This window comes from Cyprinodon tularosa, unplaced genomic scaffold (assembly GCF_016077235.1).
Source record: "Cyprinodon tularosa strain WSP-4 unplaced genomic scaffold, ASM1607723v1 ctg559, whole genome shotgun sequence".
Classification (NCBI taxonomy): domain Eukaryota; kingdom Metazoa; phylum Chordata; class Actinopteri; order Cyprinodontiformes; family Cyprinodontidae; genus Cyprinodon; species Cyprinodon tularosa.
The window spans coordinates 102,758-117,765 of NW_024039295.1; the positions used below are offsets into that span (position 1 = coordinate 102,758).

Here is a 15,008-nt window from a genome sequence, read left to right on the forward strand (position 1 = left end):
ATATATATATATATATATATATTGAAGTTCTTTACATAGGAGACATCAGCTCAGAATAAAATGGAAGATGAAAGCATCCCAGAGGATGGTTGATCAGGGAGAGGAACCATGGACCTGCATGAGAGACGTGACTACTCTATGAAATAAACACACACACCTTGAGTTCATGAGAGGTTTATTAAAATATGTTCGTGTGCCACCAGCAGGAAAAAACATGTAACTACAAAAATATATAAAAGGAAAAAAAAAAAAAAAAGAAGAAATACGTTTTGTCACAGAAATTATTTACAATAATAAAGGCTGGTTGAAACATGTCAGAAAAAAAATAAAAAATTTATTTTCCAAGCGAACTCAGGATGTTTGTCTGCAAGAGAAGAGAATGATAATCCATGAGAATCTTAAGCAACACTACAATATATATTTGACTGAAGCAAATGTTTATGTCATTAAAAAATTTATATATAAAGTCAAATCTGATTAGTTAAACACAAATGAAACAATGACAAGGCCATTTATCAATTCTGGTAATTTAGAGTATAAATAAAAGTTTTAAATACAAGTAAAAAACGAGTAACATAAAAAAAAAAAAAAAAAAGTCATATTTTTCCCCTTTTCCAACAAGCTGCACACCTAATACTTTGAGTATGTTATGTATAAATGTGAGAACAGCTTCCTGTGACAATATTTTACCAAGTTTAGCAAAGAGAAGAGAAAAGAAAAAAAATATCCACCAGATATGTCCGGTGGATTTTTTGTTTGATTCTTTCATTGAAGTAAACCAGAATCTGTCCTGAAGTTTCATTTAGAGTTAAAAAGTAGAATAAAATAGCCTTTCGAGAAAAAAAAAAAAAAAATACTTATTCAATTCATATAATTGCAAATCTAAATCTTTAAAGCATGCTGATTGGGAGATTGACGTGCAATGAGCCAATTCAGGGGTAGAAACACGCAGAGGATCAAAGTCTACATTTAAGACCTATAGAAAACTGACAGGAAGCCTAAAATAATAGATGTATAAGACTCAAAGCTACATAATTAGCCACAGTTTAATTTTAGAAGCATGACCTGGTTTTATCACTTGATAAGGAGTGGGAAACCCTCCAGTCATGCGGAGAATAAAAGCCACCCAACTGCTTCCCGTCAGTGCTGTTAGAGCAACCAATCAGCTTGGAGGAATGAAAGGAAAATTTTAAGCAAACAATCTGGTCAATGATGCTTAAAAAGCCAAGTCTGTCAGCAACTACAAGCTGCTGGTAACTGGGAGTGATTCATCCCAGCTGGTATGGTTCGCCTTTGGATTTACGAGTCAGGCTATGGGCCGTTTTCCCAAAAGCTTATGGAGGGATTTAACATTAGTCAGGAGCTGTGCTGATAGACAACATGTGACCAGACTAGCAGAGGTTCAACATGTCATTTAAGTTCACCAACTCCTAATAAGTGGGATTCCTTAAACCATGAGCAATAATATGTTTCTTATACAGAGATGATCTAGTGCAATGCAAATATATTACTTTGATATTTTCAACCTTCAAAGCAAAAAAAAAAAAAAAGCAGAGCTTGATGATAAAGATGCATTAAACACACATTTTATTTCACATGTTAATCTTTGCATAATTAACATAGAATTACCTCTGCTGTTAGAATGAAATTATATTCACAGGCCTCATAAACTAGTCTATTTATGGATCCTTTTATTAAAGGAGTGCCTAAATCATCAGATCATACATCCATTTTCAGTGTACAGTGACCAGACTCCAACACTGCTGTCAGTTAACCTACCTTCACGAAGGAAGAGAATCTCTTCTCAGACATACCCTCTATGTTCATCAGATCTTCCAACTGCAGAAAAACCATCGAGAGGCAAACCAAAAGCCAGTTTAGGTTCAATTTGTTTGAATAAAAACATGTCAGATTCTGGTTGTTTAAAAGCTCTCTCAAACCTTTATGAAAGGACCATTGATCTCCCTCCAGCCCAGAATGAGTTTGGCCTTCTTGTCACCGATCTGCTGCAGACCTTTCAGGTCTTTGAGGCAGCCCGTGTTCAGAATATGGAGGATTTTCTCTTTGGACTGATCCAGCACAGATTCGTCAAGCTGGAACCCCATGGCGACCCCTTTTGGGTTCTCCTTACCATCTGGGAGCTAGCATAAAAAATAAAAATAAAATATAAACATGTATACATCTGTAACAATTCAAAGAGGACAGGGGGAAAAGTTGACCCATAAATCAGAGTCAGAGTGCGTGTGTGCTAGATAGAAAATGCCCTGCATCAGCTTGTATCTGATGCTTGCAACTCTGCAGATGTGTCAAGCTGAACTCTGCAGTCAGGGCTCAGATGCTGACCTCAACCAGGCCTGAAAGCTTCTTCTCTTTCTTAATGACGCAGACCGACTGTTTCTTGACTGGAAGCTGCTGAAGAGGCTGGCGCTGGGACACTGAAGGAAGGGAGAAAAGTTAGGATCCAGTTCTTTCAGACACCACGACCATCCCCCTCCTAATTCATGAAAAGGGTTTAAATGCTACCAGTTCTGCCAAAATTTAAGCTACACTTCCAGCCTGTAAAGTAAAATTGATTTAAAAGCAAGCAGGAGACCAGAGTTATCTGGGCTGCAGGCCATGATGCTGAGGAGGGTAAAAAAATAAAATCTTCCCTCCTCATCGTCATCTGATCCGTCACTGGCAGCAGAATAGTAGATGTAATTCAGGTGTCACATTGCGGCTCATCAGTACTTCTTGTAATTTAAAAATGGAGCCAAAAAACAAAAAGGAACAGATGTCTGACAGTTTGTCCCAATTGCCTCCTTCTGATTGAAGGACATTTAAAGGTTAGAAAAATCTGATGAATTAACAAATTAAAAACGTTTGCGATTAATTTTCCAACCTATTAAAATTCTGACTTCATAGAAAATCCAGGACGGCTGGAGCGGTTCCCTGACCTTGAAGAGGTTGGACCACGGCCTGCTGCTTAACGAGTTTCGTAACATTTGGCCGTTTCCTCTGCAGGGGAGCGGAAGTGTTGTCGAAGACTGGCTCCTCTGTGGAGCTCGACTTTTCCTTCGCCAACTGACTGAGCAGCAGGGCCTTCCTTTCAAACTCCATCTGTTTCTCTTTGAGCTCCTGCAACAACAACAACAACGGAATCAGAACCTGAAGGACACATTATCCATCTTAATCCGATTACATTAAAACCAATGCTCAAGCTCTATTCTTCTAACATTTTCAATGTTTTTTCCCAGGGGTTACAAATCATGAAATGCTCCCTGCTAAAGCTAACCATGTACTGCCTCCAGGCCAATGGACCAAATCAACTGAAGATCAGCTCCTTGTGAAAGTCTGTACATATTTGGGGTGTGGCTTGCTAAAAATCTGTTGACATGATTTATAAGTCCTGAAAAATGAACAAAGAATATATTACAGTGGCTGGTCTAGAGCAGCTGACTAATAGGCTCCAGAGCGGCATGCTGTCAAATAGCGGTTGGAGTTTAAGATTTATACAAATCTCGATAAAATGGATGGTTTCATATTTAAGATGGATTTAGACATGTTGTGGATCAATACCAATAAATATTGATATTTGAGAATCTATTTTTTTTCCTAATACATATATTACTGTGTCCAATCAGGGATGGATCATCTGACAAACGCTTTAGGCTTTGTCCAAACATCCCCCCTGACCCCTAGATCCCTCGATCACTATATAGAGTGAGGGCTACATATGGGACTGTATAGTGATCTCAGTTTACTGACCGCTCAGACAGATGGTCACTACTTCTTGCTCCCTGTTGGTCACATGACTGCCTCCCTACATGGTGCATGCCCCATCTTTGTTATTTGGCCCGCACAAATCCCATGATGCTTTGCGAGGAGAGGTCTCCTTGCATTGCATTCTGGGATATATCAGCTCATCTAGTGACCATGATTCATAACCGCTTTTCAAGGTGCATTGTGGTAAATTTCGAGTCCACCACTCTTTCATCCAGTAGATGCTAACCCTATATAGGGGTTAGGGCATTGGACACATCCTTAGAACCTTTTGTGGTTTTTATTTTATTTGTTAGGATCAAAGCAGCTAGATTTACATGGAAATAAGTAATGGGGATCAGACCAAAAATGTCTTCTGGAAAGAAGAATATTCTAACTGAACTCTGCAGAATGAGAATAAAAAATGTAAGGTAAGGAGGGGGATGTTTTATGCTGATCAACATGCATGTAAATAGTCGCAAGGATCAAGTTACTCTGAATGACACAAGCTGACCAATTACACATGTACATATATTTTCCCCCAAAGCGGATGAGTTTTGCTTTGCAACTGCGTCTCTCTTCCTGACAGACCCATAAAATTTACTGAGCGCCACAGCCTCGACTGACTATTTTCTGTTGGATAGAACGAGGGAAAAAAAACAAACAAAAAAAACAGATTTAATGCGTTCAAAGCTTTAAAATGAGTGGCTAACATCACCTGGATCTCTCTGCGTGACTCGGCCACATCTTGGAGGACACTCTGACCATCTCTGTCCTGGCAACTCATCATCCGCTTCTCCAGAGCTATCAGTCGCTCCATCACAGATAACTCTGTCAAACTGAAACAGAACCAAAGGCAGATAGGCGGGTAAATATTGGGGGAGAACTGATCTTGTGTTTCAAAACAAGTCAAAAGGTCAAACATCTGGGCTGAAAACAGATGGTTACAGAGCAGCAGCTCATCTTTCTCACAGCGAGGCCAGCAGCTAGAGCTGTGCATCAATTGGCTTTCAGAACAAGCTACCAGATCTTGGCTCACTCTGCTGATAAACCATGACTGGTGACATTTTACAAGAGCAAAAATCTCCTTTCTGAGACACAAAACCAGCGAAAGGTTTAATCAAACTGGGAACTTTAACCTGTTGTAATTTGTAGAGTGAGAGGAACCATCCTGTTCAGGTTTCTTCTCATCTTTCTGCTTTTTCTTGTTTGGCTCAGTGCCAGAGCCTGCTGCTTCGTGCTCCTCTCTGGATCGCTTCACTGGAGGCAGAGAGAAAATGAACGGTTTAGTATTCAGTGCACTGACAGATGGGTGTTAGGATTCTCTGGGGTAAAGATGGCACAAGAAGGCTGTACTGCAGACCCCAATTTACAGACAGCAGCTTCTTCCTAAATAAGGAATCCAGTAAGAAAATACAAATGAGACAACTGTTAAAAGAAGATCTAAAAGCTACTGATTTCTGCTGTTTGTCATAACCTGTAGGACAGCCCTGCCCTCTAGTGGTCACCAAATTAAAATCAGAGCTTCTTCTCTATGAAATCGATTCAATTAATCGGAAATTAACATGACTCACCTGGCAGCACAGGAACTGCCACAGTCTCTCTGGTAAAGGGCTTGTTCACAATGAGCTTCGATTTGGCTGCAAAGTTCAGTGCGCTAAAGGTGTCGAAATAATATTTATACTCTGGTGCAATGTTTGTGATCATGACGGAGTGAGCCGAGCCACCCAGAGAGTCCTGGAGCAGGCGTGTCAGTTTACTGTCCCTGTAGGGGACGCGGACTGCTGTGCCAGAGTTGAGAGCGTCCACCACTTTGCTGAGCGTGAAGAGAGACAGGTTGATGGCGCCGCTCTCTTTCAGACGGATACCCTGGTTGCCGGTGCGGCGGTTATCCTCAGACCCAGCTAGGTCCACCAGGTACAGTTTCCCCGTCTGCTGTCGGTGAGGTAAAGACCTCTGAGTCCGAACCACCTGGAAGGAGAAGATCCAGATTTGAACAGCAACATTAAAAAAAAAAAAAAGGTCAGACAAGTTAAATAGGGTTGATTTTGCAGCAGAATTCTGGAACAGAGGAAACAAAATGCTTTTAAATTAAAGTTTGAGGAGCATCTTTCAAATGCCCCCAAGTCACTTCAAAGCAGCCTTTCCAGTTTTATTACAAAACAATTTAGAAATGTATCCAAATGTATGACATATTTTAAAGAAAAATGTCAAAATTCATAAGAAAAACATGCTTTATTAAACCTAAAGTCCGCTGCTATCATACCAATGAGGAAAAGATGAAAGAAAAAAAATCTTTTAGCAAATTAAGTTTTAAGAGCTACAAAAAAAAAAAAAAAAAAAAGAAAAAAGGACATAAAGAGTCTGTATCTCTCGAGTAGTAGTCCCAAAAAGCACAGTGGTTGCCAGTGGGACTGTTGCACAAGAGAATTGATTTTAGCACCAGCTACCAAATCCTGGTCTACTGCCCAGAGACCACGACCTGTTTAAGATGCTGTAGGATAATTTAGTAAATAAAAACAGCAAAAAAAAAGCTTTATGACCAGGGTCCGTTGTGGAGCAAATAATGTCAGACCTTGATGAGCAGAATAGCGTGACTGCGGCTGGATCGCTGGTTTAACTTGGTGGATGCTGTGGTGCGGTTCAGGGTTGCAGGAACAAATAGTTTCTCAAAATCAGAGAAAGAAGAGAGCGTCGTGTGGGTGAGACCAGGAATGAGGATGTTCTTGTCTTTGTCCTCTCGGATGGGCAAATCTGGGGAGTTTGGTGATAGAAGATCGAGAACCTGAGAGGATAGACAGTTATGATGGATTACATGGCGTTAAAACACTTTGCATTAAAAAACAGGTTGGAAATGTAAAAGAATGTAGATCTGAGGTTACAAATAAGAAAAAAATATATATAGTGCATTTATTCTTGCAAACAATTTATGGAGTTGCTTCAGTTTCTTTAGAAGAAGGGTTACCCATTGGGGGGGATGACATTTCTGCATCTGCTGTTGGTTTACATTCCACTCTTTTGAACAGATACATAACTTTATATAATTTCATTTTTTTTTTAAAGACAAAAGCACACCTCAGAAGGGAAATATACGATACAGTGGAATTCAAAGAAGAAAACAAAAAAAAAGAACTGAACTGCACATTAATACTTTTTCCTTCTTAAAAAGGTTTTCCATATTAAACATGTTAACCTAAAGGAAGGTTTCAGTGTGAATACTTTCACACATCATTTGCATGAGAGTCTGCTAATAAACAATCAGAACCTTTAAGCAGCTCTGCTTTCCTTGTGCTTGTACTGCCACCATCTTTGCTTTGTGTTACAAGAATCACCAATCTAGTCTCACCCTTTAGGCTCAGTCCTACAAGACTGCTTGAAAAACTGATATTTAGCATTAAAATTAAGAAAACCAGAAGATATGAGGAAAACAAATCTGCAAAAGCTCAATTAAATTGCAGTACAGTTTAATTTAGCCACTTCTATATTTAAAATGACCAAATATGATGAAGTCCTACAACTTCCATTAATTGTGGATAATATACCGTAATATGATAAGGGCAGCACAAGCTGCTAGTGCAAAAACAAGTAATTTCACCTTTAAGGGTCTGTTTTATGTTTGGATCCAAATGGAAATACTAACTAGTCTTCAAACATCACAAAAAAAAAATACAAACAAACCAGACGGCAGAAAAAAACATCAGTATTCTTCACAAGCAGAGTCTAATTTAAAAGGTAAAGTGGAGGATCTTCTTTTTCCAGGTGGATCACCAAAATAAGTGATGTTTACATAAGGCTGTCCTATGTGCTCATCCCCATTTTAACTTACCTGTGGCGAGTCTGACATAGTGAAAAAAAAAACTACAAATCTTTTGGAAAGTAAACAGCAATGTTTAAACAGAGCGTGCACGAGGGGAAATGGGCTTGTGCACGCTCCCGCACATGTTTGATAGGCGTTCCCTCTCGGGAAACATGTACAGGGTTGTACATGTGCATTTTCTGTTTTTGTAGAGGGTGAGTCTTCTCAAAAACTTGCAAAAATCCAAATCTAATAACCAATTAAATAACTTTGCTTTCATACCGTAAAAATTCCACTGGACTTGGTTTTCAAGATTTGAGGACGTCTTCAAATCTTGAAAACCAAGTCCAGTGGAATTTTTACGGAATGACTATGACCTCGATGACTGAGAACTTTCATCAGCATATTTGCTTTCATACCGAAAAACAACAGTAATTTAGGTTTTCCATAAACAAGAATACATTAGCCTCAAATAGCTTAGCATGAAACATGTGTACTAAGGATATTTTCTCTTATCTAAACTGCTTTGTCAACATAAGACAATCTTAACAACAGTCAATGCAAGCGATGCATGTTTATTTAGCTTTTTAAAGCATACCTTTTCATTGTAAATTTCCATATAAGACATGCCAACGCTGTAGTTCCATCCGTCATCTTGGGCTTTGTCTTTGGCCCTGACCAGGTTAAAAACCTCTCGCACAGCTCGGGGGATCACACCTGGCTGCTCCCCAGTTCCCAACATAGTGTGGGTCTTACCTAGTGAAGAACTTAAAGTAAGGAAAAACCAACTGGGAACAAAAAAACACTCAGCAAGGCAAATCTATAGAAATCTTGGAGCCTTTTGGCTAAACTCACATATCGATTTATATTGTTCAAACATCAACCATAATAAACTGTTAGATTCAACATACCAGCCCCTGTCGGCCCATAAGCGAACACGCTGGCATTTTGTCCGTTTAAAATGTGCGGCAGAATGGGCTTCACCGAAGTGAGGAAAACCTCTTGCTGTGTGGTTTGCTCCCCATGAAAGACATCAAAACTAAAGATAGAAACATACCAGATTAGTACTCATTTGTCATATTAATATAATCAAAAAAAATATGCCCAACCACCCACTTAATTTTTCTTTTCTTTAAAACAGTCAGGTTATTTCTGATATTAAATGTGTCTGCATTGATTATTAAAAATCTCAGATGCATACTAGGGGTAGGCATTTATTGTTTATCATTATTGTGATAAATTTGTTGCCAAGATAGAATTTTGACTTCTTGTAAACTGAACATCATTGATCTCTCAATGGTGAAATTCACTCTCTGAATCTTAACCCATCCCCTTGGGGAGCAGTGGGCTGCCATTGTGCATTAAGGTTCTTGCTCAGGAACCCAGAGTGTAGGCTGTGGGGATCGAACTGGATACTAGCAACCTTCTCAGACCACTAATCCACCACACCCCTAAAAATGATTGAAATTATATATTAGAATAAGTGATTACAAAAAAATTAATTGTCAAATAAACCCTTCCCCTCTGTCTTTTTCCTTTTTTGTTTGTCTGCTGGGGGAAGAATAGGATTAAATGTGATAAAGTTATATGCTTAGTGCTATAAATCACATTTTTAATGTCATTGAGGTCCCAAAGAAGTTCTCAAATCTGTATAGTTGTAAGTAGTAGTATTTGAGGAGTTATAATTGCTTTGGCAGACGGCACAGCCATGGTTACCTGAGAAAGACTAAAGACATTGTTACTTTTTAAATCCTCCTGCTTACCATAATAAGCATAGTAACACAAAAATAATATATATATATATATATATATATATATATATATATATATATTACAGTTATGACGGCCTTAAATTCTTATTTTTTGTGATTTTACTTTTTCTTTTTGAGATAATCAATTTACAAAGGTGCTATAAAAAGCTGCGTAAACTGATACAGACAACGCCAAGGGTTGTAATCATTACAAGCATACAACTAAACACTTAACATAATAAACAGTCAGTGGTTCTCAAATAAAACAGTTGTGCGCATATAAACACTTACTGGTACTTTACGGTCTCCATTGCGTTCCTCCAGTTGATTATCTCCAGGTTCTGGGAGTCCAGGCCTCGGACACACGGCTGCTCGCTTGGGTCATCCTGTCCGCACATGTAGGGACGGAGACGGACCGCTACACGAACCCTGGAGGTCTTCTTGCTCCCCCCGTCTGATCCAGCCACGCGTTGCGCCATCTTTGAAGCTTCCCCAAAACAAAGGCCTGCGTGACATCAAGAGATCGGCGGATTATATATGTTTCCTTCGTGTTGCAAGTTAAAAACAACATACGTGTACGTCAATACTTCGTTTGGAACCGAACGTCAATCGTCTAAAAACGTTACTAATATGATAGGCTAATAACAGGAAGATGGTTCGACGTTAGCTTGAAAGCTAAATTTAACTTAGGCTGTAGTTTATCTGCCTGTTTTCGGTTAAATAAAGCAGAATGATGCGAAGGTTTTTCTGATGCTCACCGATATTACTGCATTGGCTCTAAGTCTTAATCGTGCGCTATTGTCCAAACTCCAGTTTGAACAATAATCACAAGACCCTTTATCAACTGTGACCGTCGTTGTCTCGCCCTCTTCCCGAACGCCTTTTCAAACTATGAGACCGGAAGTGTCCAACTACCAATCAGAATTCACAAACGCTTCCGCTTTATTCCGGCTTTATTAAATTGAACTGATCGAAAAATATGCATTTTCTAAGTGATAAAAAATTAACTAATTATACACATATTTTTAGAATAAACATAACAAGTAAAATAAGTAGATTTTTATTTGCCCGCGCCATTTTTGCTTACGACAGAGGAAGTGACGTCCAACCCAGATCTCCATCGAAATGCCTTTAAGATTTCACAACCGGTTTATTGAATGAGCGGACCATCCATATGTTTGTTCTATCAGTGGAGTTACTGCGTCCAACGGAACGACGAAACTCGTCACAGACGGTGACCTCCAGCCAAAATGGCGCTATGTTTACGTCTCTTTTTAATCCTTTATTGCACTTAAAAAAAGGGATTCATGGCGAGATGCGATAACTGTATCGCTTGGAAAACGGCGACCCGTTTAAGCACAATTTAACATATCCATGAAATAACCCGTGATACAATTTAAAGGTATGGATCTTCTTTAATTGTGTATATCTAAAAAAAGAGCTTGTAGCCACAGGCTACACTGTAGCTAGCATTTGATGTGCAGGATTAGTCAATTTTGTGCTGAATGATAAAACAAGATAATCCGCAAAAGCTGCACAAGCATTTGGAAGTAAACGTGAAGTCTCACAGTGTTGCTGTTATTTTCTACTTTAATTGCACTAATCAATTATTCTTACAGCAGATCTTTGAACTTCCCGCTGCAGCTGTTAAGATGCAGGCTGAAGCTACAGACTCTGCCCTTAGAGAGGGCATTGAGGCCATGGGCATGAAGGACTCTGAGAAACCAGCTGCAGGCAAAGAGGAGGAGAGCAAAGTGGAACAACAGGACACAGAGATGACAGCTGCAGCAGAGGAGGAAGACTCTGCAGCTAAGGATGAAGAACAAGGTAACTCATTTAAAACCAGCAAACAGCACCTGCTAATCTATTGACTTGCAAAATGATTAATTTTAATCCATCATTCTCCAAAAATATTTGGGTTTCTTATGTGATACCCCCCCTCAAAATGTAAATAAATAAACCATAGATCCTGAAACTCTGACATGCAATTATATATAAATCCCATCTGTTCATTGTAACAGATGTTCCCTACTTAAATGCTGCATAACTGGTTTAAATAAATCTTATGCAAGATTTATTGATATGAGGAAGTGATGGCATCTTTTGATTCAGGAGACATTTAAAACATGCAGGGAGGAGAGTCTGCAGGATCTTGGACTTTAAACCCATGTTGAGGATTTTGTAGCCTTTATACAATGACTCCCTGATATTATTTATCCTCCTCCTATCAATTTTTAAATGGTTGACCACATCTTGCAGGGTTTCCGCGGGTCATTAAAAATCATTAAATTATAATTTTTTTTAAATTAAGGCCTTAATTGGCATTAAAATTCATTATGTTTGATAATGGTGGCATTAAACTGGCTTCGGAAAAGAAGCTTGAGGTGGAGAAAAGGCTAGAGAATGGGAAAAATGCAAATTTGAACCAAAGTGGCGGGAAAACGAGGAACTCGGGACATGGCTGCAGCCTGTCCACTGTGAAGCTGACGAAGGATTTTGCCGTGTATATATATATATATATATATATATATATATATATATATATATATATTTTTTTTTTTTTTTTTTAAGTCATGGGTACTTGTTGACGGCATTAAGATTATTTCTAAAAGGATTAAAAGAGCATTAAATAAGAGTTACTCATTCATGTATAAACCCTGTCTTGGTAGTTGGTCCATCTTGTTTAGGAGCCTAATAAACTTCTCCACAACTTGCTGTCTGCTGTCCCCCTTGGTCGTCGTGATCCTGATCGTTCTCAGATGTCTCTCAGAACAGCTGGTTGCACTGGATCTATGAGTATCAAGAGTTAAAGGGGATGAATATAAATATTGGATTTCAGATTGTTTTGTTAGAATAATATTAAGAAAACCTGAAATATTTTTTTAATTTGTGTCTGGGGATCACATAAAATGAAATCAAAGTTGATAATTAGTCAGATGATTAACAGCCTATTTTAATGTGAGTCAACTACTGATTTATGCAATGGCTGGATATGGAGAGTGTTGGCCTACTGGTTGGAGCAGCGCGCTTGTGCGTTAAGAAGGTTGCAAGCAGCCAACTGCTCCCCAAGGGGATGGGTTAAAATACAGAGAGTGATTGTACCCATTGGGGGACAATAAAGGGATTTACATTACAAATAAAAAAGAGACATGTGTGTAAAAGCTAAAACTCCTATTTTTATTTTTATCTTTTGCTAAGATGAAAACACAGATGCATCCAAAGGAGAGACGCAGAATGGCGAAAGTCAAGCAGAACCCGGAGGGGACGCTGAAGAGGGGAAACAGGCTGCGGTGGCAGACGACGATTGGGAGCTTCCGTACAGCGACGAGGAAATTGAGGACCCCAAAAACTGGATGCCTGCTCCGGCTGAGATCAAAAGACTCTACGAGGTCCTTGCAAAAGGGGAAATGCTGGAGCTGAACTTTGTGCCCCTCTCCAGAAGGCCACCAACGCCAGAACGCACCCCTTCGCCTGAGAGGGACGAGGAGGAAGAAGCAGCAAAGGAAAGGGAGAGGCTGGAGAGGGAGCGCAAGTTAGTACAGCTTTTAATCCACTTCTCAAAAGAGAGTATTTTGTTTTAATTTAGGAAGTCACTTTACATTAGGGGTGTGCAAAATAATCGTGATGATGATGCATCGTGATTCTAATTTTCGTGATCTACTGCATCGATTCTTGATGCCAAGAATCGATTATTAATTTTAAAAAATGAATAAATAAAATTGCATGAATGGTTGGCGAACATCAGCCAAAAACTAGTGCAATACCACTTCCAGTCCAGTAGATGTCGCTGCAAATGTGTTGAAGCACGCTGCCTTGTGTCACAAGTATTTCCGGCCGTGGGATACTGTGCCGAGTCATTCAAAAACAAAACATGGAGGAGAAAATATTGCAATGCATCGCAATAATTCAAGTATCGCGATGCATCGTGATAGAATTGCATCGTGGCCTGTGAATCGTGATTCGAATCGAATCGTGACTTCTTTGGCAATACCCACCCCTACTTTACATACGCTACACAACAGGAAGGCAGAATCTGATACCCAGGTACAGGTACTGAACCCTGGGTCACGTGCATTCCGGTTACATGAGTGCAGATATTTCGCCTGCTTCATATAAACAGCTTTATTTGATTTTTCTTAGGCCTCCAACTCCGACAGAGTTTGACTTCGATGAGGAGCAAATGCAAAGCACCCCGAAAAACGCCTTCCTCAACAGACGCAGAACACCAGGTGAGATGGCACCGACTAGTGCTTCAGCAAAATGGAACAGAAAACCGAGTCGATTGATAAAACCAGCATTTTTCTCCTCTCTTAGGGTCTTCCGCCCGCTCCTCCGTGAAGCGAGAAGCCCGCCTGGACAAAGTGCTGTCGGACATGAAGCGCCACCGGAAAATCGAGGAGCACATCCTGCGTACGGGGCGGGACCTCTTCAGGAGCGAGAAGAAACTGGAAGAGGCCCTTTCCCCGAACAGCCAGAAGGAGCGTGAGAAGGAGAGGGAAAGGGACAGCAACCCCAATACCATCTTCTCTCCGAAGCAAAGGAGATACTGAAATATTCCCTAATGAGGACATGTTCACAGAGAGAGGAGAGCTGTCCTCAGAAAACCCAGACATTTCTAATGTGAAACGTTTTGTATGCTTTTGTTTTGTATGACGAGAATAAACATTTTAAAGTAACATTTTTCTGGGTTACTACAAACAGACTTTCAATTAAAATTGTTTTTTCACGTAATGAAATGCTGTATTTTATCATTTTGGATTTCAAGAGGATCTTTGGGTAGAAAACTCACTCAAGAGTAGCACTACTTCATATTTTTATCCCCAAGTACTGAGTAACAGATGTTTTAAATACTACAGCTACTAAGCAAATGATTAGTTTAAACTTAGGAAGCTTGTTATACGTTTGAAAAACTCCCACTTTTATACAAATGTGAATCTGATTCCTTTTTGGTTAAAATAATCTTGTTCCTCATTTAGTGAAGTTACTCTATATTTAATTAAGAGTAGTGAAAATACTCATATTAGTCAAGTATGAATGTTTCTACTTTGGAACTGGCTCCTACCTACCTCTGCCAGGACCCCTACAGGTTTATGGGTAGGAATAAGAGCAACTAACATCTCTGCAGATCCCCCGTTAGACATCCTGAACGCAAACTTTTCAGACCTTTACCATCAGCTAAGTGCTACACATTGTTGGGGCTCCATACCAGATGTAACTGGTCATGGATGTTGAAAAAGATGTGGGTTTGGGATCATCAAGTTGGGGTTTTTTTTCTGCTAAATCTGAAAAGTAGAGAATACAGAAAATGATTAGGAACACTGAAAAAAAAAAAGATTTTAAAAACTTTACTTTTTTTTTTATTATAGTTCATTCTGACTTTAATCTTAGAATTCTGAGAAAAAAAGTGTGAATTGAGTAGTGTCAAAATTCTACCAAAAAAAAAGTCTAATTCTGAGAATTAAAGTCAGAATTTGGAGAATAAAGTTAGAATTAATGGATTAAAGTCCAAATTCTGAAACTTTTTCCTATATTAAACTAAGCTAAAATAAAAAATCTGTTAACATAAAAAACCTTACCTTACCCCCGCGGTTCTCAAAGTGTGTGGCGCGACCCACTGGTGGGGAATTGAGACGTGACAGGTGGGGCGCGCCAAGTTCCGGTGTGTGTGTGTGTGTGACTATAAATGTAGAACGTGTGAGAGCAAACTGTCCTTATAGCTG

General features: G+C 39.3%; 2 protein-coding genes across 4 annotated transcripts; one reads left to right on the top strand and one right to left on the bottom strand.

Moving 5' to 3' along the window:
* Window positions 1-158: 158 nt before the first annotated feature.
* On the bottom strand, window positions 159-10,211 carry kif22 (kinesin family member 22). The gene is made up of 13 exons (XM_038305424.1): window positions 10,047-10,211; window positions 9,580-9,793; window positions 8,449-8,576; window positions 8,136-8,293; window positions 6,317-6,526; window positions 5,316-5,712; window positions 4,881-5,001; window positions 4,460-4,580; window positions 2,937-3,117; window positions 2,344-2,435; window positions 1,941-2,141; window positions 1,780-1,839; window positions 159-364 (listed from the first exon to the last, which is right to left on the bottom strand). The coding sequence occupies exons 2-13, from the start codon at window positions 9,765-9,767 to the stop codon at window positions 335-337; spliced, it is 1,887 nt and encodes a 628-aa protein (XP_038161352.1). The 5' UTR covers window positions 9,768-9,793; window positions 10,047-10,211; the 3' UTR covers window positions 159-334.
* A 277-nt stretch (window positions 10,212-10,488) lies between these two features.
* On the top strand, window positions 10,489-13,968 carry pagr1 (PAXIP1 associated glutamate-rich protein 1). Of its 3 annotated transcripts, none has more exons than XM_038305427.1 (5): window positions 10,489-10,690; window positions 10,933-11,115; window positions 12,487-12,820; window positions 13,429-13,517; window positions 13,603-13,968. In XM_038305427.1, the coding sequence occupies exons 2-5, from the start codon at window positions 10,941-10,943 to the stop codon at window positions 13,836-13,838; spliced, it is 834 nt and encodes a 277-aa protein (XP_038161355.1). In that variant the 5' UTR covers window positions 10,489-10,690; window positions 10,933-10,940; the 3' UTR covers window positions 13,839-13,968. The 3 variants fall into 3 exon arrangements, with proteins under 3 accessions (XP_038161355.1, XP_038161354.1, XP_038161353.1); XM_038305426.1 differs by having other exon boundaries at window positions 10,491-10,690; window positions 10,911-11,115; XM_038305425.1 differs by having other exon boundaries at window positions 10,492-10,690; window positions 10,908-11,115.
* Window positions 13,969-15,008: the final 1,040 nt, after the last annotated feature.